Consider the following 24264-nt stretch of genomic DNA (forward strand, 5'->3'; position numbering starts at 1 on the left):
GTAGAACACATATTCAGGAGATATGGCAAGCAAGCAAAATCGCTCTCAATGCTATAGAAATTGGCTTTTCTGCTCTTCTGATTTTTTTTCTTTGTTTGTATTGTTCACTTATCTATTTTTATCTGGGAGCTTTAGGGAGGACAGTTGGTCAACATATCTTATGAGCAAGCCTATTTACTCCTCTGCATTCTTTAAGGTTTTTTTTTAATGCTTCCTTGCTGATTGTGTTTTTCAACTTTTATCACAGAAAACTATGTAAAGGTTCAGTGACCTAATTTGCTGACTGTAGGGAACCTTACATTTTATTGTGCAGTGTAATATTTTCTTGAGAAAATTCTGACTGAAAATTATTTATTCTCATTTCATTTCCATATGTACTCCCTCTGGAAGAATGCAGAATGGTCTATACAAATCCAATCAAAACCAGAGGTCTTCAAACTTGACAGCTTTAAGACTTGTGGACTTCAACTCCCAGAATTCTTCCTCCAGTCATGTTAGCTCAGGAATTCTGGGTGTTTGTCCACAAGTCTTAAACTTGCCAAGTTTGAAGACCCTTGCAATAAACTGAATAAAATCACAAACCAACCTCTCTAAAATATAGAACATAAAGCAATGTCCGATTTCACAAAAGATGGAAGGAGGTTTTACAAAACCAGGCTCATAGCAATGAAAAAAATACATATTGTTCTTCAAATGGAGAGAAAGTGTATAAAACTAAAATGGCATCATTGGGAGGAAAAGTGCAAGTCTTAACCTAAGAAATGATATCATGCTGCATTAAAATCTATTTTCTTACCTTCTTATTCATGAATCCTTTAATCACTCTTCGAACAAACTGTTCTACCAGTTCTACACCTAACCTCTTCACTCAGATGGATTCACACTTTCACAGCCTGTAGAAATAGTTCTGGTTATTCTCTCCATGTTTTGTGACACTGCAGCTTCTTATGAACCAATGAAAGCAGCAGGTGACAAGGTGCCAGGAGAGACCACATAAACAGCACCTGCCCTTCCCTTCCTTCCACGGCCTTTATTTCTTTGGAAGAGCAGTCAACTGCAGCCATCTCTTCTTACCTGACCACCTTGGTCGATGAGACATAGACGTTGTTCTCTAACTTAAAGAAATGGAAGAGGAGAAGCTGTGACAGAGAAATGCCTCCCTTTTGGCTTAAAGCAGAACATACCTTATGTTACCTGTTACATGAAGCAGTTTTGGTTGGCTTATGATAGCCAGTCAGTTTCTATCCATATCCTACATTTGTGATGCTATAAGATGTATTAAATTTCACAGATGCCTTTCCCCCACCTATTCTGAAGTTCAAACCTCTCATGTTTTATCTTCTGATTGTAGGGGAAGTGCTGTAACATTTTCTCCCAGTGTTGTTCTCTTTTTTAGATTAGTTGGACTGAGCACAGCATTCCAAATGCAGCTAAACTATAAGCCTACATAAGTCTGTATGATCTATTTTTACCAAAAAAGGCCATTGAAGTAATGTAACACTACTATATGTCCCAGCAGTGGTGTTAAATCGTGGTTGATTAAGCCTGTTTTATAATATTCTTATTTTATTTATTGAGTATAAATATAATCAATATATTAAAGAGAGATTTGGGGTTACTGAAAAGCATTGTTTTCTAAATTAAAATATTTGGGATTAAACCCCATTCCATTATCATCAGCAGTTCAAAGAAAGGTAATTCCCTTTATTTTGTTAGATTAACCCTCGACTAGATGGATGTATGAGGGCTTGGAATTGGCAGAATAAGGACGACGTTACTATCCAAACGAATGATAGGATGCAGTGCTTTGCAATTGCAGGAAGAGGTTCTTTCTACCCTGGCAAAGGATTTGCTATATTTAATCTCAATTATGGTAAGTACTTGTTCTTAATTATTATATGAAGTAAAGTTTAACAAGAAAATTAATGTGTCTTGTAGGCATGGATGAAGGAAGAAAAAAATAAGAGCGCTATTATAATGTTTAAATAACTCTGAAAAAGCTAAACTCTTAAAAGGATATTGAATATATGTATAATGCATAATCTAATAGCTTTTAAGTAAAGCCACGTATCGTATATATAAGGTGATTTACTTTTGGCTGTTGTAATGTGATATGCCTCTTTTCCTGCCTATATAACTTGGCAGACAATGCATGGCATAAGTTATTACTTTGGAGAGAAAATTCACTAGGACCTAAAATGTAATTTTCATTTTCCTTATGACATCTGGTAATGTTGAATGGATTCAGACTTCATTGTTTTTTGCCTTCCCAATGATTGATAGCCATCTTGTAAAGCTGAATAATATCATACCTATTACAGGTGCAATTCAGATGATCTTTGAGAACACCATTGTTTCTAATTTTAATATTATGTTCAAATAGAAAGTAAAGAAATGCTGAAAGAACTCTTAAAAACAAACAAACCTAAATTTAGCAGCATGCACTACATCAGGCATCAAATTTTTATATTAGCTTTCCCAATCATTTATCTTTAAATGAACAGGTTTGAATCTTTTTTCTTTATCTGCCTTAGTTTTACTGGGTTTTAAAATTCCTTCAGGATTCTTTGCTATGAGAAATGGTAAATAAATATTTCATATAAATAGACAAAAATAAGATATAGAAGTACAAAAAGCCAGCAAGCTTTTTATACTATTACATATGTAATACTGCACTGGGGTAAAATAGAACTGAAAATAGCTTTACTTCTTTGTTCTATTTTGTTTTAATTAGAAACCCAGAATTAAGTCCTGCAGCTCAAGATATTGGATGATTAGGGACCCTAAAGACACAGCAGATTGACCAGGTTCTTACAATCCAGATGTCTTGGTGATTAAAAAAGTATAATCTTGACTTTAACTAGTCAAAACAAACACAGTGATTTTATGAAATTAACAAAAGAGCTGTTAAAAGGATGGAAATATTATTATAACATAGCAACATAACATAACAAAAGATAACAATATACAAAGGTTGACTGAATAAGTTGTGATTATGACCATTTGTTCTTACCATGAGTGAGAAATCTAACCTACTGATTGATTATTTGAAGTATTAAAAATAGTAGCCCTCTGTATGCACTTAGCTCTCTGTTTCTCTTTCTGTAGCTCGTCCATTTGATATCAATGAAACCAGGAAGCAGTGGGAAGTAAAAGTAAATCTTTTAATTCGTCCAGCCACAGATACTGGAGTGCTCTTTGCTCTTGTTAGCAATAAAGCAATAGTCCCTTTGTCAGTGGCTCTGATTGACTATCATTCCACAAAGAAGCTTAAGCAACAGGTGAACACACAAATATGTATTGAAATACTTCAGGCATGTGTACGTGTAATACAAGCAGAAAATTTTAAATTGTGAAACAGTTCCATAAATACTACTTCATATTAATAAATGCATTGTGATTAACTATAAAACTATATTTTCAAATGTGGGGAGATGGGAATAGAATACTTTAGAATGGTTGTCCACTGCAATATATATGTCATAATAACATCTTCAGTGTTTAATACTTTTTAGAAATACAGTAGATCAGTATTTCATTAACAAATTTTTTATTTATTTCCTTGCTGTACAGTTTATTATCTTGGCAGTGAAGAACACGGTAGTTTGCAGGCTGGCAGTAAGCATTTGTGACAAACAAGAGCACTTGGTGGACATCTTCGTCAGCAATAGTCAGATAGTTTTGACTATGGATGGGACTGCAGGACAGAACGAACTAAGCCAGGCACAACTGGAAGATTATCTGTCTGTTTTAGATAATTACCTACAGTCATCTCTAAAGACTTATGTAGGAGGACTGCCAGGTGAGTGTTAAATGCTACATCCAGGATGCATATGATCTGCTCATTGATAGAAGAGAGGTCAACAAGGTACCCTGTGAAAATTAGTTCTTTTGCCTCTTTTCTGTATGACTGCCTCAATAATAAGCCCTATTGACTTGTTTGCTTTTAAACACATTACAGCATGTAGGTTATATCCTTGGGGAAGTTAAGTAAATGAAGCACAACTTAATTTGATTTTATTCTGAGGGAAAAAAAATACTTCATGTTGTCTCAGGCCTGGCTTTAGTAAAGAGTCACAAAGAAATAATTGAAATGAATGTAATATAACGTGCAATATGTATATTGGTAATGGAAGAGCAAATAATGTTCCCTTGAACATTTGTCCATTATATTAGAACTGATGATAGGTTTCCCTTCAAGGCTAGCTACTTTTTTGTATAATTCTAATACCTGAATTCAGCCCCATCAGATCATTTGGGATGCAGAGGTTGTTATTCAGCTGTTCATGCAATTAAATATATTCCACTACCAAACATTATGTTTTCTTTGTATAATACCCAGGCAGTGCACTGCAGGTTATTTACAGGAAATGGTCCAGAAGTCTATTAACAATTGCTGGATGTCCAGAGGTCATAAAAAATACCACTCCTGACAGTGCTTAGAGATGCTTTCATATGGCTATCATCAAATGTTCAGTAACTTCAGCAAGTGCCAATTTTTTCAGTAGATATGTGGTTATTTGGGATACCTTATGACTCAGAATTTTGAAATGGTTTACATAGATTTTTCAAAATCCATATGTGTTTATGGTTCCTGTAATTATTTGGATTAAGGCATATCTTAACCTTGATTACCTTTGGTGACTCTTAGGGCTATGCAGTCTTTTGGTGCAAACTGAGGAAAGGTCATAAGGAAGGAAATAACTGCTTTAAAGAGAATTTTTATTATGGTTTTTATTTTAATTTCATATTCTCATTATCGTATACTTGTTCTATTCATTATCATTCATTATTTTTATTATTATAGTTTGTTGTATAGTCTGCCGGATGTTGAAACTAAATTTGGCATTTTTGTCTCTCAAGTCCTTTCCAGGATCTGGCTAGGCAGGTGTGGATGTTTGAGGGTGTTGAAGGTATCATCATGGGATGTAAACAATTCTGTATAAAGTCGCCTTTTGCAATTGACCGAAGGTGATTTGTCAATACTGATAGTTTTCAAGTGGTGCTCCAGTTATTTTGGGATTGCACCCAAGATGCCTATCACCATTGGCATTACCTTTGCTCACTTTTTGCCAAGCAGTTTAACCATACTGCAAGGAGATGAAATTGAAGAGTGGTTAACATCTGGCAAAACCTACCTAATAATGAAAGATTGAGAAAAAGGGACAGGGCAGGGCAGCTACAGGCCAATTACTTGCTTACCAACAACTTTCATATTATTAATTGGTGAGATAGCTGATGTAGTCCAACAGCATCTAGTTGAAAATAAGCTCTTCCCACCCGAGCCAAAAGCAAAAAACCAAAACCCTGCCCAAACAGCAGAAGAATAAAAGATCAATTTCTAATTGACAAAATGACTTTGGAAAACTGGAAGAGAAGGAAAACCAACTTCAACATAGCGTGGCTTAATTACAGGAAGGCATTTAACTCCTAGCCACATGATTGGATAATCAAGTGCCTAGAAATAACCGGAGGCAGTAAAAATATTAGAAGGTTTATGCAAAGATTGATTGCGCAATGGAGGACACGGTTGCTGGTCAATCGTGATAGACTGGGAGTAGTTAACATCAAGATAAGAATCTTTCAAGGAGACTCAGTTCCCCACTATGGTTTGTCATTGCACTGATTCCTCTGTCATCACTACTGAATAACTCAGGACATGGCTATCAAACATCAAAAACATCTGCCAGGCTATCCCACCTCCTTTACAGGGACTATTTGAAGCTGTATGGGAAAACACCATTATTATTACTGTTGCTGTTGTTTTGTTGTTGGTGATGCTGATCAGTTTTACTTAAGGATTGCTCTTGTACAACAACAGATTTAAGTGACAGAAAAGTCAACTTGTCAAATCATTCTCTCTTATAGTTGTGTAGAAATAAGGTGCATTCTACCGATTCTTACTGAAGGTCCAGTTGCGTTTTTTTTAGTATGGGGTCCCCAACCCCCAGTTCACAGACTGGCACCAAGTTCACAGTCTGTGGCATGCCAAAAACCAGTTCACGCAAACAAGCGAACCCTACCTGCAGGATGCAAGCAACACCCGATACTATACCCCTTCTGGTCTGTGGAAAAACTTCTCTCCATGGAATTGGTCCCTGATGCCCAAAAGGTTGAGGGGCACTGTTTTAATATATGTGACGTATATGTTCCAGAACATAGGGATATGTCATGGGCTCATTCATTTCTCTTGATTATTAGCAGTAATCAAGCCTGTAGTAAGAGTCTGTCCAAATGATCCTGTTTGATTAAATTCAGATTATTGAGCTAAACTTAGATTTATTTCTGCATTTTCAAATGGGTACTAAAGAGGCACTCTGTGTATATGTGTATATGTCTGTATTTGTGGGAACCAGCTCTTGGAAAGAAAAGTTTTTTGTGTGGATAACAAAGAAATATAAGAGGACAGAGGGAATAATTGTTACAGTTAGTGCAAAAAACCAAGGCCTTGGTTCTTAAATACTGTACTTATGTCATTCTTATTAATTAATCATGCATATTTGGATTTGTGAGACTTCCTCAGATAACGTGGCATATTATTTGCTCCTTTTATTTTCTGAGTACTTGGAGTTTTTACAGATGCAAGAGTTTAAAGCATTGGTTTGTAGAGGAATCCTGCAGAAGTGGAATGCAAATGTCAGTTGATATCTGCCTTTCCTTGTGTTTTCTGCCCCACCCCTTCCAAGGATTAGATTGCTCAGTTGTTTTTCCCCAGCTAGGTAATCTTTTCCTGATAAATGCAAAGTTCTTCCTGATTCTTCTTGGATATCACCCAAGGCCTATTGGAGAAACTACATTCCATTGGTTTCAGGGAGAGAAGGGAGGGTTCTATAGATTAGATAACAATATTTCATATGAATAGTTTTTTGTACTTTTGTACAAGGCATGTGGGGACCTGGTGGGGGGAGGGAAGCAGGCCCAAGGGCTGTGGGGACTCTGAAGGGCAGCAAGCAGAGCATGTGGTGTCTCAGGGTGAGGAAGATCTTGGGAGTCCCACAGCAGGTCCTGCACTGGGCCTCTCCCACTCCTGAGGCACTCCATGCTCCACTTAACAACCTGCTCATCAGGGAGAGCAGGGGCGGGGGCCATTAACCAAGGTGATCCCGCTTAACTCATCAGACCATGCCCTTTATGGCCGTAGGTCGAGGACTGCCTGTATGGCTAAACCTTAATTGGCAGGTGAGGTCAAGGGAAGCAAATGATAAATGCTTGTACTTTCATCGTTTTAACAGAAACTGTGGTCTTGCAGTGTTTCTGAATCCAGCAAGGCAGTGGAGATAAATACACATCCCGGAGATTGTTGGCAGGGTGTGGTTAAAAAAATAAAGTCATGATGGTGTAACTAATGGGGGTATCAAAGCTAGTCACGTTTGTTTATGTGTTTTGTGTGTTAACCTTTTGTCTAAGAGGAGAGACAAAGCTGGTAAGATATGGAAATGTTATTCCAATCCATTCTACACCAATGCATGTACAAAGAAGCAAAACTTGGACCGGGATGCTGCATCCATCATCTGGGGAGCAAAAATTTATTTTAAAAATTAAAGTGAAGATTTTTAAAGTAGAAATGTTAAGAAAACAGAATTCATTCCGGGATATAAGTTTTGGTCCTTCATTTGCAAAGGTGCTTTTTGTGAATATTTCTTTTCATAATGGGGCTCAACTGTTCAAATAGTTGTTATAAGATACATGAATCACTTACAACATTCAAAAGAACAATTGTTCTATATATTTTGAAATTAAGAAGTATTAGGAGCTTGATAGTAGTGTTTATTGAAGATGTCTTCCTTTGTTGTTCTTGTTTTAAAAACACCACAGATGTTCCTGTCACTTCAACTCCAGTTACGGCTTCCTACCATGGCTGCATGACGGTGAAAGTTAACAATCAAGCTCTGGATTTAGATGAGGCACTCCAAAAGACCAATGACATCACCTCCCATTCTTGTCCTCCAGTAGAAACTGGTCAATAGATGCCACTGCAACACACACAGAATTTTTGTATTCAACATATGTGCATTTCAGTTATAAATTATTCAGATTTCCAGCACTGCGTGTATAGTTCCCTTGAACACTGATGTTATGTAGGATCTACTGTGTTAATTATTGAAATATTTCTTTGCTTGAGAAGATTTAAAATATGTAATATATTTGTAAATAGTTGAAAATACTAATGTTAATAACCAGAAGTTGCAAATTGTTCTCTGAGGTGAGTAGTTGAGAAACAGTTCATGGTCGCTGGTAAATTACTTTGTGTGGACTGGAAGATTAAAAATAATTATGTATTTTTTTAATGCTGCTTCCTAACTTACAAAATATGAAAAAAATAAAACTTTTTGTTGAATTATATGACGCAAGGACAGCATTTACTGTAGATGAATACGGGCAATGAGATTTTAACTTTTTTTTCCCATTAAAAGCTTAAGCTTAGCAAATGTGTTTTTTTAATCTAATTTAGATGTAATAAATTTGGCTTTGGGTTTTAGAAAATCTTTCATGGCAAACAGCAATTATGGAGGGAAAAAAGAACATTTAAATCCACATGTTCAGTAGTGGTTTCTATTCTCCTCTCTGGTTCCTTTTGTCTTTGTCAGAAGTATAATATGGAAAATTTAGCCTTGTAAAATAAAATCCTTATACTAATGCTATTATTTGGATACAGTGCAAACATATGGGATGGAAAAGCATAGGATAGAGCGCTCCACCTTTTTCCTTTGGCTTATTCCAAAGGTGGTGTGGATTTTAAATCTTCTTTCCTGATAATCTTTGAACCAATTCCCTTAGCTCTCTCACAATAAGCAAAAGTAAACTTGACTTTATCCAGTAGAATTGGGATCTCCAGAAAAGTAGGGAGGATCATGAAATACAAACAGAGTGTCTGTTCCAGCAGAAGCAGTTTAGGAACCATTTCCTGAAACTTGGTAAGTTCAGTGTTTAAAGAAAGGACAACCCAGCATTTAAGTTCAATTTCAGCCTCTTACAGCAAGGGTCTTCGAACTTGGCAAGTTTAAGACTTATGGACTTCAACTCCCGAAGTTCCTGAGCTAACATGACTGGAGGAGGAATTCTGGGAATTGAAGTCCACAAGTCTTAAAGCTGTCAAGTTTGAAGACCTCTGCTCTACAGTGCAGAACACACTCATCGAGGATAGCTGAAGTCATGTTCTGGATTGATCAAGTTTAACCAGTGAGTTCCATACAGCCTGCTTCCAGCTTCTTACATACTGGGAATAGGGTTCCCCATGCCTCAAGTATTCCTCTCAGTCTTCCTTTTCTCTTTCCCATATACCCAGTGGTTTTCTAGACTAACCTGGAATCCAATAAAAGTAAAACAGGTTTACATTATAAAGTCTTAATAATGCTACAGATAACTACCCCATTAAGAAATTAATCTGGAAAATGTAACAAGCTTGGCTATCTTGAATTTTTATATAGCCCATGTCTATCCTGCTGTTCCTAAGTTATTACATCAGCTTGCTGCTGTTTGTTCAGATTATTTGTGTTTATTTCAGAATATGTTTGCCTTTTTCTATGATTGGGAAAGCTATTTGCCCCAGAGCTTTTGCTTTTCAATCCCAATATAACAGCATTTTTTTCAAATGTAGCCCATCAAAAGCTGAAAAAATATAGGAGTAAAGCAATATATGTTTTTCTATGGGAGTAGTTACAAAGTACCATAGTATAGCATGTCACTATAACATTAGCAGCTTACAAATTGGATTGCTTGACAAACTAGACTAGCAGTATTGCACTGGGGAAGAAAGAGGTGATGTTTAAGTTTTTCCCAAAACATACATACATATTTGTAGTAATATATGTGTAGTCCTCTGATTTATCACCTGTTTTTGGATGCTTTCTGAAGTGCTGAAAATGTTGGTTATCCTATTTATATCAAGTCATTTTGTGATGCTATTTTTCCGTATATAAGAAGAGGCCCACAAAAACATTTTTAAAGGATTTTATTTAGACACATGGCATTTATCCCACATTCATTCATCTGTTCATGTATTCTCCCTTCATGCACGTACATAGACATGCCCACAAATATATATCACTAGATTTTCCTCCTTTTTCATTGAAAATATAAAGAGCATAACTATGTGGTAATATTTGCAACATGATTGGAAAAGCTGCCATGACTGAGACCATAAATCCTGTAGCCAAGCTCCAATTGAGCTTGAAATTTCAGCATATAGAGAATAGGAATTACTAATTCTAATATCTGCCACTTTTTCTACTCTGCTGGTGTTCTAGAATTTCTGTCTCCTAATTTGCTCTCGGATGATGTTGATCTGGAATAGAGATGTGAAACTAGGGAATTCAGTCTTTTGAGATACTTGACCTGGCTCAAATTTAAGTTATTTAAGCTGTTAGGTATACAAGATAAGGAACCTTTCTAGTTTTTTCATTGTCTGAAAATACAGTACACTATGGCCTTCACACACACTGAGGCATCCTTCAGCTGATTGGTTTAGCCATCTCTTAACACTGCCTATAATGCTTCATGTATGTTTGAAGACTATCAGTCTGTACTCTGTAGTAGATAGGAAGCTAAGTACTGTCACTAGGGTGATAACAAATAGTTATGGTTGAGTTTTTCTTCTTACATTCTGCCCCAAATCTAGTTTTTTGTTTTTTAAGGCTTGTTACATTGGAGCAAGTATCATACAAAATACCCCACATGTTATATGGGTTTCTGTCTAGTCCCGAGCAGATTCCAAGACTTTTATTAATCATCTTACTTTAGGAGCTAGACTACTGAAATTTCTTTTCTTTTACACTCTGTCTAGGAATGGAAGTTGCCCTTTATATTGGTTTGTTCAGTGTGGTCAGAAATATCTTAAAGCACTAAATTATTTATAAAATAGTTTTAATTGTCCCAAATTACTTCATTCTAAAAATATTTCCACTGTCCCTTCATGCAACTGAATTGTTGTTACTCAGCTAAACATTCGTTTAAAGCAGATACTTTAAACAACAAGTTCCAGAATCCCCATTATACCAGATCAGAACTAATAAAATTTTTGAATTCAGGGTTGAAATGAGGAATGCTTACTGCTCTCTGAGCTTGGTTGTTTTCTAGCATTCACGAAAGCAACCTTTCCTTGTTTATAAATGTTCTTGGCTGTAATGAGTTATATAAGGTTCAGAATTGACTGCATATTATAGATGAGTTTTTCTCAACTTGGTGAACTTTAAGATGTGTGGGCTTTAACTCCCATAATTCCTTAGCCAAGTGGCTGGGGAATTCTGGAAGTTGAAGTTCACACATCAAGTTCATAAGGTTGAGAAACACTGTCAGATAATTAAGTGTATTTAAGCTTTAAAATATGTGTTTAAAATGGCATTAGGTATTATTATATAAATTAAAAAGAAAATAGTGACAAGCATATATCTCCTTATTTAGCCTGTTCAGAGAAATGTTATTAGCTTATAAATACCGTATTTCCCCATGTATAAGCACCCCCTTTGTATAAGCCGCCCCCCGCCCAATTTTTGGACTGTGAAGTTTTGAAAAAAATATTTTATTAGAGAAACAAGTTATGAAGAAAGAAAATTTACGAAGAAACAAAATTCGACGTCTAGATCTACAACTTCGGTCATGACGCCGAAAGCGGTGCGGGCGACGCTAGCAATCTACGCATCGAAACGAGAGTAGGAACGAAGCATTCAGGCCGATGCCTAGCGTATGCATTTCTATCGCGTACTCGCACTCGTAATCGTATCATCACGTACAATTTTTACAAAAAAGTATAGCATACTGCTGGAAAACCAGTTTATTCCTACTTTATTATTTTATGCATTTTTCACGTATAAAAAGTGTACCTGCTTTGTATATGCCACCCCCCTACTTTTTGGGCTTGAAAATTTTGGAAAAAAGGGGTGGCTTATACATGGGGAAATACGGTATATAACAGTATAGGAAAAATGGCTGGTAATACTGACTACTAATGATATTTGGGAAATATATTTCTTCAGGGTTATGATTTTACGTAATTTTTCCCCAATCCTAATTTTTATTTCAGATTGTGCAAATATTTTCTCAGCCATCTCTGTTATTGTCGATAATAATCTTCTGATTTTGCAAGCCCTAATAATCTCCTAGGAGAGGTGTACTGGTTAAAGCATCAGATGGAAACTGGGAGACTGAGCTGAAGTCCAGTGGTCCACAGAAAAATTATTTGCATTTTTTATATTGCACTAAATCAGGGATCTTCAAACTATGCCCCCTGGGCTGGACACGTGCAATGAACATTTGTGTTGCTGCAGAGAGTTTCCTCCCTCTGGGTCTTTTTGTGCGGGTCGGAGGGGGGTAGAAATTCCAACTTGGGGTCTGCTTCAGCCTCCTGGTGGAGAGCTTTGGGTGAAGGCTGGAGGGAAGCGCCACTGGTGACGAAGAGCCAGAGGGCCTTGTTCCAGTGGAATTGCATCATGGCCTGGAACTGGCTGACCATCTCAGCCCACTGAGCCTCCAGGTGCCGGGACCTGGCCTTGCACTCCCGCAGGTCTTCCCTCTGCTTGGAAAGCCTATGCTTGTAGTCCTCAGTAAGTTGCTTCTGATGAGCCTCCTGAGTCAGATCTAATTTGCACTGAGCCAGCTGTTTTGCCAACTGTTTCTCGTAGTGACTGCTTATCTCCAACAACGGCTTCCTGCTGTGGCCCTAAGGAGCCTGGGAGGCAGGCGAGGAGTGGTTGGGAGGGGTGAGTAGAGCTTGGCGAGGCGCCCCTCGATGTGTGTCATCGAGTTGGCCATACCCACCCATCACATGACCACCTAGCTACGCTCACCCAGCCAGTCATTAGGCAGATTATATTAGTGGTCCATGGGATTTAAAATTACGAATTTAGTGGTCCCTGAGATCCAAAAGATTGGTGACCCATGTTCTAGTCTACCTAAAGCCTGCTTGGTGATCATGAGCCAGTTATTTTTTTCTCAGCCTTAGGAAATGGCAAACCAATTCTGAAGAAAAACCTTGCCAAGAAAACTGCAGGAACTTGTCCAGCAAGTTTCTGAGAATTGGACACAATTGACTGGAAGACAACAAAACCCTATTACTGTTGTATCTCCCATGGCCTTCTGAGACCTTGACAACAAGAGTGTTTTTAAGCTAGGAACAGGCAATGGAGAGAAGGAACAGTTGGTGAACCCCAAATCCTCCTCTTCCCAACAGATTCCTTTTACAATGTCCTTTCTTGTGCCCACTTATTAATTGGCTGAGCCTGCAGTTTGCAGAAAGAATAACTTTATTTCTGGCGGTATTAATTCCTAGACCACACAAACTATTCAGACAAGGAGAACAAATCCAAATATTTAAAATATAGTCCATTTCAATATAGTACCATGGGGTGGGGAAGGAGAGAAACCTAAATTATACTAGATTAGATTATCCCTCGTTTGGATAAAAGGCATACCCTGAAAATCTGAAAAATATGTACATATTTTATTGTAAAATAATTGCCACAATCTTGGAAGACATCTTTACCCAAAAGCAGATATTGAATAAGCAGAAAAACAGAGAAACACCTCTTTTCCTATGTGTGTGTGTGTGTGTGTGTGTGTGTATGTATATGCATATGGCATTCGGCTTTGCTCGGGTATTTTCCCACGTCATAGTAGCTGTGCTTTTAAAGTTGTAGCGACGTTTCAGCAGAATCTCATCTGCCATCATCAGGCTTCTGTATAATGTTCATCTACATACATATATGTATGTATATGTATATATGTATATGTATGTATGTATATATGTCTTTCCTAAGACAGTTGGCTATATGTATGTGTGTAAGAGTATCTTGGTGACGTTTCGGTGAGGTCCCACTCACCATCCTCAGGCTGGTGCTTTCAGCTTCGTGCCAGTGCAAGCAGTGTGTGATCAGAGCTGCCATCTCTCTATAAATATTGGTGGTGGGGGCTGGTGTGCTGGGCTGGTTGCACTCACACACTGCTTGCACTTGCACGAAGCCGAAAGCACCAGCCTGAGGATGGCGAGTGGGACCTCGCCGAAACGTCACCAAGATACTCTTAATCTTACACGGGAAAAGACCCGAACACACCTAGACCTACATACTTGTACCCATGAAAATCTACAAAAACAAACAAATTATATATATATATTTTCATTCTTAAGTTTTCGCTGGTACTTATATGTATGGTATTCAGCTTTGTTCGGGTATTTTCCCACAATAGTTGTGCTTTTAAAGTTGTAGCAACGTTTCAGCAGAATCTCATCTGCCATCATCAGGCTTCTGTATTTTCACCTGATGAACACTATGCAGAAGCCTGATGATGGCAGATGAGATTCTGCTGAAACGTTGCTACAACTTTAAAAGCACAACTATAATGATGTGGGAAAATACCCGAACAAAGCTGAATACATGAATGATAAATTTAGGTAATTTTTTACTGGAAATAAATCACCAAATTGTTGATTTTGCATAATAAAATAAAAAGATAGATAAACCTTGCATTCTACCGGTTGTTAGAGTTAAACCACTTAAGAAACAAATGTGCATCTGCATTGCTGAACTATCTGGGTGGCTGTAGGGATATTATTTTGGTTTTGACTAATCTTATTTATTACTATAGCTGATCCTGAGTACAACTCAATATAGTTCTGCCTTAGGAAAATTGGGCAATTTGGTTTGGTCCACATTTTAAAGGGAAAGTAACTGAATGAATATCTAGATTGCATTATAATTTGGGGATTCTGCTCTTCTCTAGATATTGTAATACAAATCTCAGGTCACAAATTGCATACAAATGTATATATAGGGAAAACACTTATAGAAATGACTGTTATTGAAATGCATTTGAAAATAAATGCCATTTTTCTGGCAGATTTTCTTAGTTATGAGGATTTAATAGAAGTTATATGAGAAGTAAATCAGTTTAAAGGTTTTCCTTGGTAAATAAGAGAAATCATACTATTTAAAAAAAATATATTTTAAGTTTAACCAGACATAAATCTCAACTAACTCTGTCAGAGAAGATGTCTTTCTTGGGGTGAGGGGAAAAAAATCACTTGATATTGCTGGAAATAACCTGGTAGCCAATTGACATTGATTTCATGAATTATTTGGTTACATTTATGCTGCCCATTTTCCATTCTAACACTGAGACTTAAAATGATGAAATACAATGCCACACAAAATGACATTAATGAATGGAAGCTAATCTAGTCAGCACACATTGTTCTCACTGCCAAAGCTATTTTATTTTTCAAAAACAGGTGAATAATAATCTACTGGCTACGGTACGTACGGTGGAGGCTTTTCACCTGACAAGGAATAGGCTGGTGTATATAATGGAGGAGCATTAGGAGGCACCCCATGGTTACAGCTGGCCTGAGAAGGTGGCTGGGGGTCATCAGCTAAAGATACATCAGTAGACGAAGATGTTGGGAAATTGCCGGTAGGCTGCACCAAGACAAAGAAAAAGCTTGCAATGAAGCTGAAGTGTAAAACAGTAAATGTATGTTGATATACTTCTTAACTTCTAAGCCCCAAATTCTGGATTTGCCACTGCAAAGTTTTATACACATACACATGCACCTACTTCAACCTACAGTCATTCTCAAGTCTAAGCCATAATGTTTTTTATTTTATTTTGGTGTAGTGATGATATAAGAACCCAGCCAAACAAAAGGAAGGATTGAGACACATTTGTATATAAGGAAGCAAAGTTTGAAAATATTTTTTTAAGTTGGTAAATCTTTGGTTATTTTAATTATATCTTATTGTTGTTATTTAAATCCAGAATCCCAAGCTTATGGTTAGTTTAATGCTTGGCCCAATTCTTTATTGCCAGAAGCAATAAAGCAAACAAACAAGCTTGTGCTTATCTTCAGGATTGACTCTGCTTGTTCTTGTCTTGTCCAAGGACCATTGGTAAAGTACGGTAACTCTTGGCTTAACTCAGTCTGTAAACATTGTCTATGTTAGCTTTCAATATCAACAAAACTCTTATTTATCTGCTTTGTTTTGATTCTTTGTCTGCACAAACCCATTTCTGTTGACCTTATAAAATCCATGTTTATCAAGACTGGCAACTTTGAAGATGTGAGGACTTTAATTCCTAGAATTACCAGCCAGACTATTCAAATTGTTAAGCTTGAGAAATGCTAAATGTTAAGCTGTGGTAGCAAAAGATATTCCTGATAACACACACACATATGAAAAGGAGCTCTTTTGTCCGCCTGATACTCATCGCCCAGGTTTGGATTAGAGTAGCCAATATGTACCCATAGATTCACACACAAAATTCCCCATTATAAAACCAATCCAGGATGCCACTGTGAATGCTAGGTGTATTGGCCCACCTCCTGCACTCTACCTGAAGGGGCAGATGATAGGAAGGATAATGAGGAACAGAAGTTGCTGAAGGACAAAATCCAGCATATGTCAAGATCTGCTGAGCAGGATTGTAAAGGATCTGTGGTGGTGGAGCAGAGCTGAAGGCAATTTGGGAAACGGGCACCTGCAATGGCAAGAGATGCATCAATTTTACTTCCTCTCCAAGTCTGATTTCAATACTGAATACTTTTTTCCCTTGATACATTTATCACACCTTCCCAAATAATATACCATTCCATTTGTGCAGATGGGCAAATGAAAGCTTTTTAAAAAGAGAAATCAATCTTTATTTTATCCCATTTAAAAGTCCACTGTTTTGGCAACAAGCCTGCTTTTATTTGGAACTCGTAAAACTAGCTGACTGGGGTTGGCAAATTCTCTTTTCTAAGACTGCAAAAATCCACACAACACAACAGGGCAGCACACTGTTAGAACAAAACTTGACTGCTTTAAGATTGGGAGGGGAATTCTGGAAGTTGAAGTCCACCATCTTAAGGCTGCCAAGGTTGAGAAACAATGAGTTAGTGGGTTCTGTAGGCCAACATCTAGCAGAAAAAACTGGTTTCCTTCAGTTGTCTTTTGATCGTTTGTTTCTAATACAATCCTACCTTTTGTGTTCTATTCATACAGGCAAGAAGAAACATTCAAGACAATGCTTCAGGCATAGTTAGGGAATTACAACTACAGTATTCCAGGTTAACTATGGTAGCTGTCAAACTTGGATATTATAGACTTGGGGGGCAATTTGGCAGTTGCTTTCTGCCAAGAGTGGATTTTTATGTAAAAAGTCCAACTCAGCAGTGCATAACTGCTCTAAGTTGCCTTTCTTTCAGTTGCCTAGCAAATCTTGAGTTGTGTCTGCTAAACATTTATTTCCATACCCCACTTTGCAAATATAAATACTTCATAAAATTGTCCACATTAATAATTGCATGAGCATTTATAGGATAACTTTGTCAAACTTTTAAATAAAAGTGAAGTCTGATTGCTCGTTATGCAATGCCAACTAAAAGTGCAAGATATTTCTGTGAGCAACCATGTTTTATGTTAATTACAACCCACTATCCATGCTAATTACATTGTTGGCACAGTCCATTCTAGAAAATAACAACCCATGCATATTCCATGGAGGATAAAACTCTATGAGCAGCAGAGAATTATGATGTAATCTTAAATTTGACTAGAATTGCGTGTAAAACTGCCAAGAGGAAGATCAGAAGTATATATATATATATATATATATATTTGTTTTCTTAAGTTTTTGTGGATTTTTATATGTATGGTATTCAGCTTTGTTCAGGTATTTTCCCACGTCATCATAGTTGTGCTTTTAAAGTTGTAGCAATGTTTTGGCAGAATCTCATCTGCCATCATCAGGCTTCTGTATAGTATTCTTAGGATGGCTGCTATTTTTGGCAGACAAGACACACATAAAGACTGAACTATGCACCCTGACTAAAGTACTGACAGCCAACGGCTTCCACAAAAGCAAAATCACTGGCTTGATCCACAAAAACACACTGAGACATAATGGAGACCTAGAAGATGAACAGACCTATGGAACAGCTGTTCTGCCCTACATAAGAGGTACTACAGACAAAATCAGTAAGATACTACACAGGCATCACATCAAGACTGCCTTCAAAACAGACAGAAAAATAGCAGCCATCCTAAGAAACCCCAAAGATAAAATTGACCTGAAAAACCAAGGCATATATGAAGTCCCCTGTGCATCATGCCCTGCCACATATTGTTATTATTGCACAGACCAATAGAAGAATAAGTACCCACCTAGATGAACACAAAAATGCAGTAAAAAAGCTGGAACACACTTCCTCACTAGTCCAACACATGAAAGCCACAGGTCATAGCATCGACTTCAATGGCACCAAAACCCTAGCCACTATAGAAAACCCCAGCTACAGAATTATCAGAGAAGCCATAGAGATTGAAAAAAGACCTGAAAACATGAATAGAAGAGATGACTCCACCAGACTGTCAATTATCTGGAAGCCTGCACTCTCAAACAAAAAAAATCTCCACACCACAAGCCAGCCAAACACCAAGGCACAAACAGACTCTCCCGATACCTCCAGCTCAAACACACCCCAACCAGGCACCCAGATGAAACCTAGCTTCCTAATAAATGATAGCCATCTGTTTACTCAGAGCCAAGCTGCACTAAAAGCCTCCCATACAGGAAACACAATGTTGCCAGCCAATTAAGATAAAAAAAGCTATAAAACAGACAGAAGATATTAGAAACACCAATCAAGCAGAACACAGCAAACTCCAAGATCAATAAACACAGACCAAGACTCCCAACCAATCAGGATGAAGAAAAAAACCATTCTGGCACAGCAGTAGGCTAGCACCAAATTTAAAACAGAAACAGCTGTGAAAGTCTGACTCACAGACGAACACTATACAGAAGCCTGATGATGGCAGATGTGATTCTGCCGAAACGTTGCTACAACTTTAAAAGCACAACTATAATGACGTGGAAAAACACCCGAACAAAGCTCAATACCATATATATATATATATATATATATATATATGTATGTATGTATGTATGTATGTATGTATATAAATCTTTTCTGCTCTTTTCCATTCTTTTTCATTTTTCTATGTCCTTTTACATTTTTGAATGTATTTCTTATTGTGCATGTACATTTTTAACACAAATCTTTTAATAAAAGCTATTTTAAAAAATATGACCAGCAGAGAACCCATTATAAATTTTAGCATATGTACACAAGGATAACAGCTGGATAGAAGTGTGTAGTAGACTTCAAATTCCAAATGCTGCACAGCCCTATTAGACAATGACATGTACTTATTACAATTCCTTAGAAATTTTTCTTAAAAAAGGCAATGCCCCAAAGCACTGAAAATCGTGTTTTCCAAAGAAACTAACTTGAAGAATATTTAGTGCATATTCAATTGATGTCGCTAGCATATTAAATAAAAATAGATTTACTCTATCTGAGCTGCAAAAAGTCTGGACATCCATAAAAGGCAGCAAACCAATAGAGAAAACTCTAATTTTCCACTATGTAGGGGGCATTAAGGTTTTGGCAGCTCAGATATGATAGTCCTGTTCAAGATAACAAAGATGATTGGTCTCTCATTTGCATGAAATCTAAATAAGCAGCTTTGTGAGATTTAACTAAGATGACTAGGTGAAAATTATTGTAAACAGAAAAACCTAGGAAATGTAAACTTCTGCACCCAGCTAGGTTATTTTAATCTAGTGAGGAAGCTAACATTTGTTTTTCATTTTGATTTCTTTTTTCATTTTACAGTTCCTGAACTAATTTCCTTGCCACATTCTCAGTTTGCTAACTGAACCATAAATTCTTCTGGAGCAAATGAGCTGTAAGGACCTTTGCTATACATGAGATATATTGGCATCTATAGATTCCACAATGCATAGACATTGTAGATTCTAGGTACATCATGAATGCCTTTCATCTTTTTCTCACCTCTCCTCCAACCGTTATGAGTGCTGCAGAATAAAGATGAGAGGCAGAACTTCAAACAGAAGATGCTCGTGATATATGTTGTGTCATTCAGAAGGTAAGCTAGGACTATAGACTCCACTCTCCCCTGCACCCTAGGAAGCTTAGTGGCTAACTTTGGGCTGCTGCCTAGGTGCCCACACAATCAACCTTCTGGAGTTGAGTTGAAATTGGAGGGAAGATATAATATAAATCTAATGCACTGTCTTGTACCTGACTTGTTTTTTTTTAACCTCCTGCCCCTCTAGCAGAGATTGCTTAAACAAGCTATCACTTTCTGACCAGCTTTTCTTTACAGGACAGCACTTCCCTTAAAAAATGCTAACCGAAAGACACTCAACTCTATAACCTTAATTAGTTGACTAGGAAACATCACCAACCCTTGTGCTGCTTTCTGAAATGGACAAGACCCTAATCAATTTCACACTAATGCTTTATTTGTCCTCCTAAGTTGGAACAAATGATAAAACAACATATAGACTTTAAACCAGAGATGTTTTATTGGGAGTCATACCGGGCATATACAATAAAGAATTGAAATATTTGATTGCAAATGTTTTAACAGCGGCTAGAATTGTATTTGTGAAGAACTGGAAAAATGACAAAATACCTATGCAGGAGGAAGTTATAAAAAAAATTATGGACTGTGCTGAAATGAGTAAACTGACATTTGAAGTTAGAGAACAAGAAGACAAGCAATTTTATATGATATGGGATTTGTTTTATCAATGGTTGGATAAAAAGGCATGGTAAAGTAATAGACTAGATAATTTTATGATAGAAATTTAATAGACTGATATAAAACATAATATAGATATATATAACCACTGGTTGAAAGTATAACACAAATTTTAAGACAAAACTTGGAACATCTCGGATAAAATGATGGAATAAATAGTTTAGTCATGGATGATTAATAACTGATAAATATATAAGCATATGATAGTTCAACAATGTGAAGGCTGATATAAGTTGTGAGTAAATGACTACAAAAGGATAGCACAAAAGATATGTAACCAACTGACACACTGTATGTATATAAAATGGAAGATGGTTTTATGTTTTTATGTTTTGTATGTGTATGTTTGTTTCTAAAAATAAAAATAAAATTAAAAAAAAGAAAAAGAAAAAAAAGAAAACAACCAGGCAAAGGATAGCACTAGTGCATTGCTTTCAGGGTGTTTTCTTCACTGTGTCCCTGCTTACTCTCTTGTAATCCCTTCCTCTCCAATGAATGTACAAACTAATTGTCTTCTTGTTAATTATCCCACCCCTGGGATGAGCATTGTAAAGGAAGGGGAAGTGGGGAAAATGGCTATATGCTTTGACTCTTTACACAGTTTCTTTGTGAGTTGAGTTCCAGAAACCTTCCCCTCCATTGGGCTCACTTGACTGGGGTCAAACCCTTGACCCCAAATACTGTGAGTATATTTGGGGGGAAATATTAATAAACTTTTTTCAAGATTTATTATTGTCCTGGTATTTCCCTTAATGTTTTCATTCTTAGGTATCCATCCTTCAAATTCTAAATTAAGCATTAATGAAGAGATTAATGGCAATATACATGCAGCATCTCTAGGCCGTCATAAGATGACAAGACTTACCTCAAATTGTACTTTTTAAATTAGTCAAATTAAAACTGATACTGTTAGCTATTTAATCAGTAACAGACAGAGGGTGAATCTTGCTTCAATTGGTTTTGGTTTTATGGACAATTAATCAGATCTATGAAGTATCTTATGAAATCTGTCCTTAGAAATTGTTTTTATGCATCCAGAACACAAGGAAGTGACTCAAAAATGTAAATGTCCTTGAAGAAAATAATGGCCAATCACATAGACATTGTTGACAAGAAAACAATATGAACACAGTCTATCCATGGTCACCAGGATTAGATTTAATTTTAAAGTGGCATTATATTTTGAGTCCCTCCAGGGTGCCATAAGGTAATTCTGAGCTATGTGAGTACACATAGCAACTATTTAATTCAAACACATATTTTTCTTTGGCCACTTCAGCCACCCCAGGAAACCAGGCTTCTAAGAAGGGATGTATAAGTATAAATTTAGGACAGGTCATTCATACTCTGGGTGCAAGTCCAAAGTACTGCATATTCATATTTTATTTTGCTAGGATAACACGAACATGCTAGCAAGAATTCTGTCCTTTATAATTACTGGCTGAATGTATAAAGACCAACAGATAACTCTACAAAGCATCCATACAAAGTTTATTTATTGGTTCATCAGGTATCCTCATATATAACTCATGGTTACATTGAGATTCATCTCAATGTCCAAATCTTTGCATAGCTGAGTTCCTAGTGTGAAAGGATAGTGATCTTTTCATCCCATAGTGGTGGAGCAAAAAGGAGAGACGCCAGCACGATGCTGGGGGCCGAGCAAGAGTGAAGGAACCTCCCCCAACCCAGCCAGGGTCAATTCAGTGACCAATCAGGATTACAGATGTGACTACATGTCATGGACTACATTTCCCAGGATGCACTGACTACATTTGCCATGAGGCATTCCCTTAAGGGGACAGCTCCCAATTCTAACTTAACTTTCTCAATTCCCATTACTATATACTGGCTGGACAGCACACTTACCACATCTTTAAAGGCTCCAAGTATGGCTGCTGTGATTATGCCAAGGAACAAGCCAATGATGTTCAAGACGGTGGATGACCAAAGCAGTCGGTAGAGGTGAACCACATCTTGACAGCTGCTCACCCCAAGGAATTCATAATAGCTGGTAGAGTGTTCTGAGCTGGAAACAGGACATCAGAACTTTAACACCTGATGAAAAGCAAAATGGTGCCATTCCAGCCTTGTCCCTTCTCTCTTATTGTAGTTCTTCCTTTGAAATCACATCTGTTGGAATGTACTACTTCCTTCTTTTCCTGTCCCCACTTTAACAATATCTGTCTGGGTAACTTGGCAAGATGCCTAGGATTAAAAACTATAGCAGAGTGCTAAATATGTTTTATTTTTAATGAGACAAATACAAAGAATGCGAAAACATTTTTAGTTTTAAGGAGGAATACATTTTTTTTAAATCCACATTTTTACGCTGGAAAACATTGTATAGTGAAATCTTTGTTACCGTTATGCTCTTGTGGCCTCTTTTCTGGATTACTGGAATGCGCTCTACACAGGACTGCCCTTAAAGAGCACCTGCAAGTTTCAACTGGCACAGAATGAAGCAATGCGAGTAGTACATGCTGCCAGGTATTCAGTACACATACCCCAATGTTCTGTGAACTACAGTGGCCGCCAATACCCTTCCAAATGTAATTCAAGGTACTGGTTCTCACTTTTAAAGGTCTTTGTGGATTGGGACCGGGTCAGAGGTGGTATTCAGTAGGTTCTGACCAGTTCTGGAGAACCGGTAGTGGAAATTTTGAGTAGTTTGAAGAACCGGCAAATATCACCTTTGACTGGCCAGCCACCTTCATCTATTCTCTGCCTCCCGAGTCCCAGCTGAGTCTTCTTTTGTTGCCCTGTACAGGAGAATGGAGCTGGAAAGCAGGTTAGTGGGGTGGGGAGGGAATGGGATTTTGCAGTAACCTTTCTCCAGGAGTGGGGTGGGAATGGAGATTTTACAGTATCCTTCCCCTGCCATGCCCACCAAGCCATGTCCACCAAGCCACATCACGTCCACAGAACCAGTACTAAAAAAATTTGAATCCCACCACTGGACTGGGTTACTTGAGGAACCATCCCTCCCCAATTGTTTTACTCTTCTGATCTGGTCCGGCAGGATGGACCTGCTTTGACTCTTGTTGAATAGAGGATGCTAGTTGGCATGCCTAGAAGTCATGTCTTTTCTCAAATAGCACCCAGGAGATGAGGATGGACCCAACCCTGCTGGCCTCTCCTAAGGCTCTGAAGACATGTTTCTATGCCTGGGGTTTACAGAGTACAGAGATCAGCGTATTGGTTGTGCTCATGATTTTAGTTGACGTTGCTCAGCCACTTTGCATTTTAACTTTTGTAATGTTTACAATTGTTTTTGTTGTATTCTAACATTGTTCACTGCTCTGAGTCATTTGGTGGCCATATAGATTGGATAAACCAATAAATGTATAAACTACTATCGTAACAAAAATGTTAATCCAACAATTTGAATAACCTTTCCCTTAATTATAGAGTCATTCAAGTTTATTTGTTGTTACTTTTTCAGTGAAAGTGCTTTCCCATACTTATCTAACTTTGATCCAAAGCAAAATGCATTTAGATTTCCTATCTTGGACAAGGGAAAAGCTGATAATTAATGACAGAAGCTGGTTTTAACTCTTATTAATTTAATTTAATAATTTCCCCCGCCTTTATTATTTTTACAAACAACTCAAAGTGACAAATATATCCAACACACCTTCCTCCTAGTTTTCCAGCA

General features: G+C 37.3%; 2 protein-coding genes across 2 annotated transcripts in view; one reads left to right on the forward strand and one right to left on the reverse strand.

Moving 5' to 3' along the window:
- The window catches only part of GAS6 (growth arrest specific 6), a 42145-nt gene extending 33802 nt beyond the window's left edge, over positions 1 to 8343 (forward strand). Inside the window, exons 12-15 of the mRNA XM_026707397.2 lie at positions 1717 to 1873; positions 3109 to 3281; positions 3574 to 3802; positions 7816 to 8343. Coding sequence (XP_026563182.1) covers positions 1717 to 1873; positions 3109 to 3281; positions 3574 to 3802; positions 7816 to 7967 — 711 coding nt within the window. The 3' untranslated portion in view covers positions 7968 to 8343. The remainder of the gene's footprint in view (positions 1 to 1716; positions 1874 to 3108; positions 3282 to 3573; positions 3803 to 7815) is intronic.
- A 5777-nt stretch (positions 8344 to 14120) lies between these two features.
- The window catches only part of TMEM255B (transmembrane protein 255B), a 57834-nt gene continuing 47690 nt past the window's right edge, over positions 14121 to 24264 (reverse strand). Inside the window, exons 7-9 of the mRNA XM_087938545.1 lie at positions 22476 to 22635; positions 16324 to 16467; positions 14121 to 15407 (exon numbers count right to left, since the gene is read on the reverse strand). Of these exons, the coding sequence (XP_087794671.1) occupies positions 15240 to 15407; positions 16324 to 16467; positions 22476 to 22635 (472 nt within the window). The 3' untranslated portion in view covers positions 14121 to 15239. The remainder of the gene's footprint in view (positions 15408 to 16323; positions 16468 to 22475; positions 22636 to 24264) is intronic.

This window comes from Pseudonaja textilis, chromosome 8 (genome assembly GCF_049901715.1).
Source record: "Pseudonaja textilis isolate UNSWEBS1 chromosome 8, rPseTex1.2, whole genome shotgun sequence".
NCBI classification, from domain to species: Eukaryota; Metazoa; Chordata; class Lepidosauria; order Squamata; family Elapidae; genus Pseudonaja; species Pseudonaja textilis.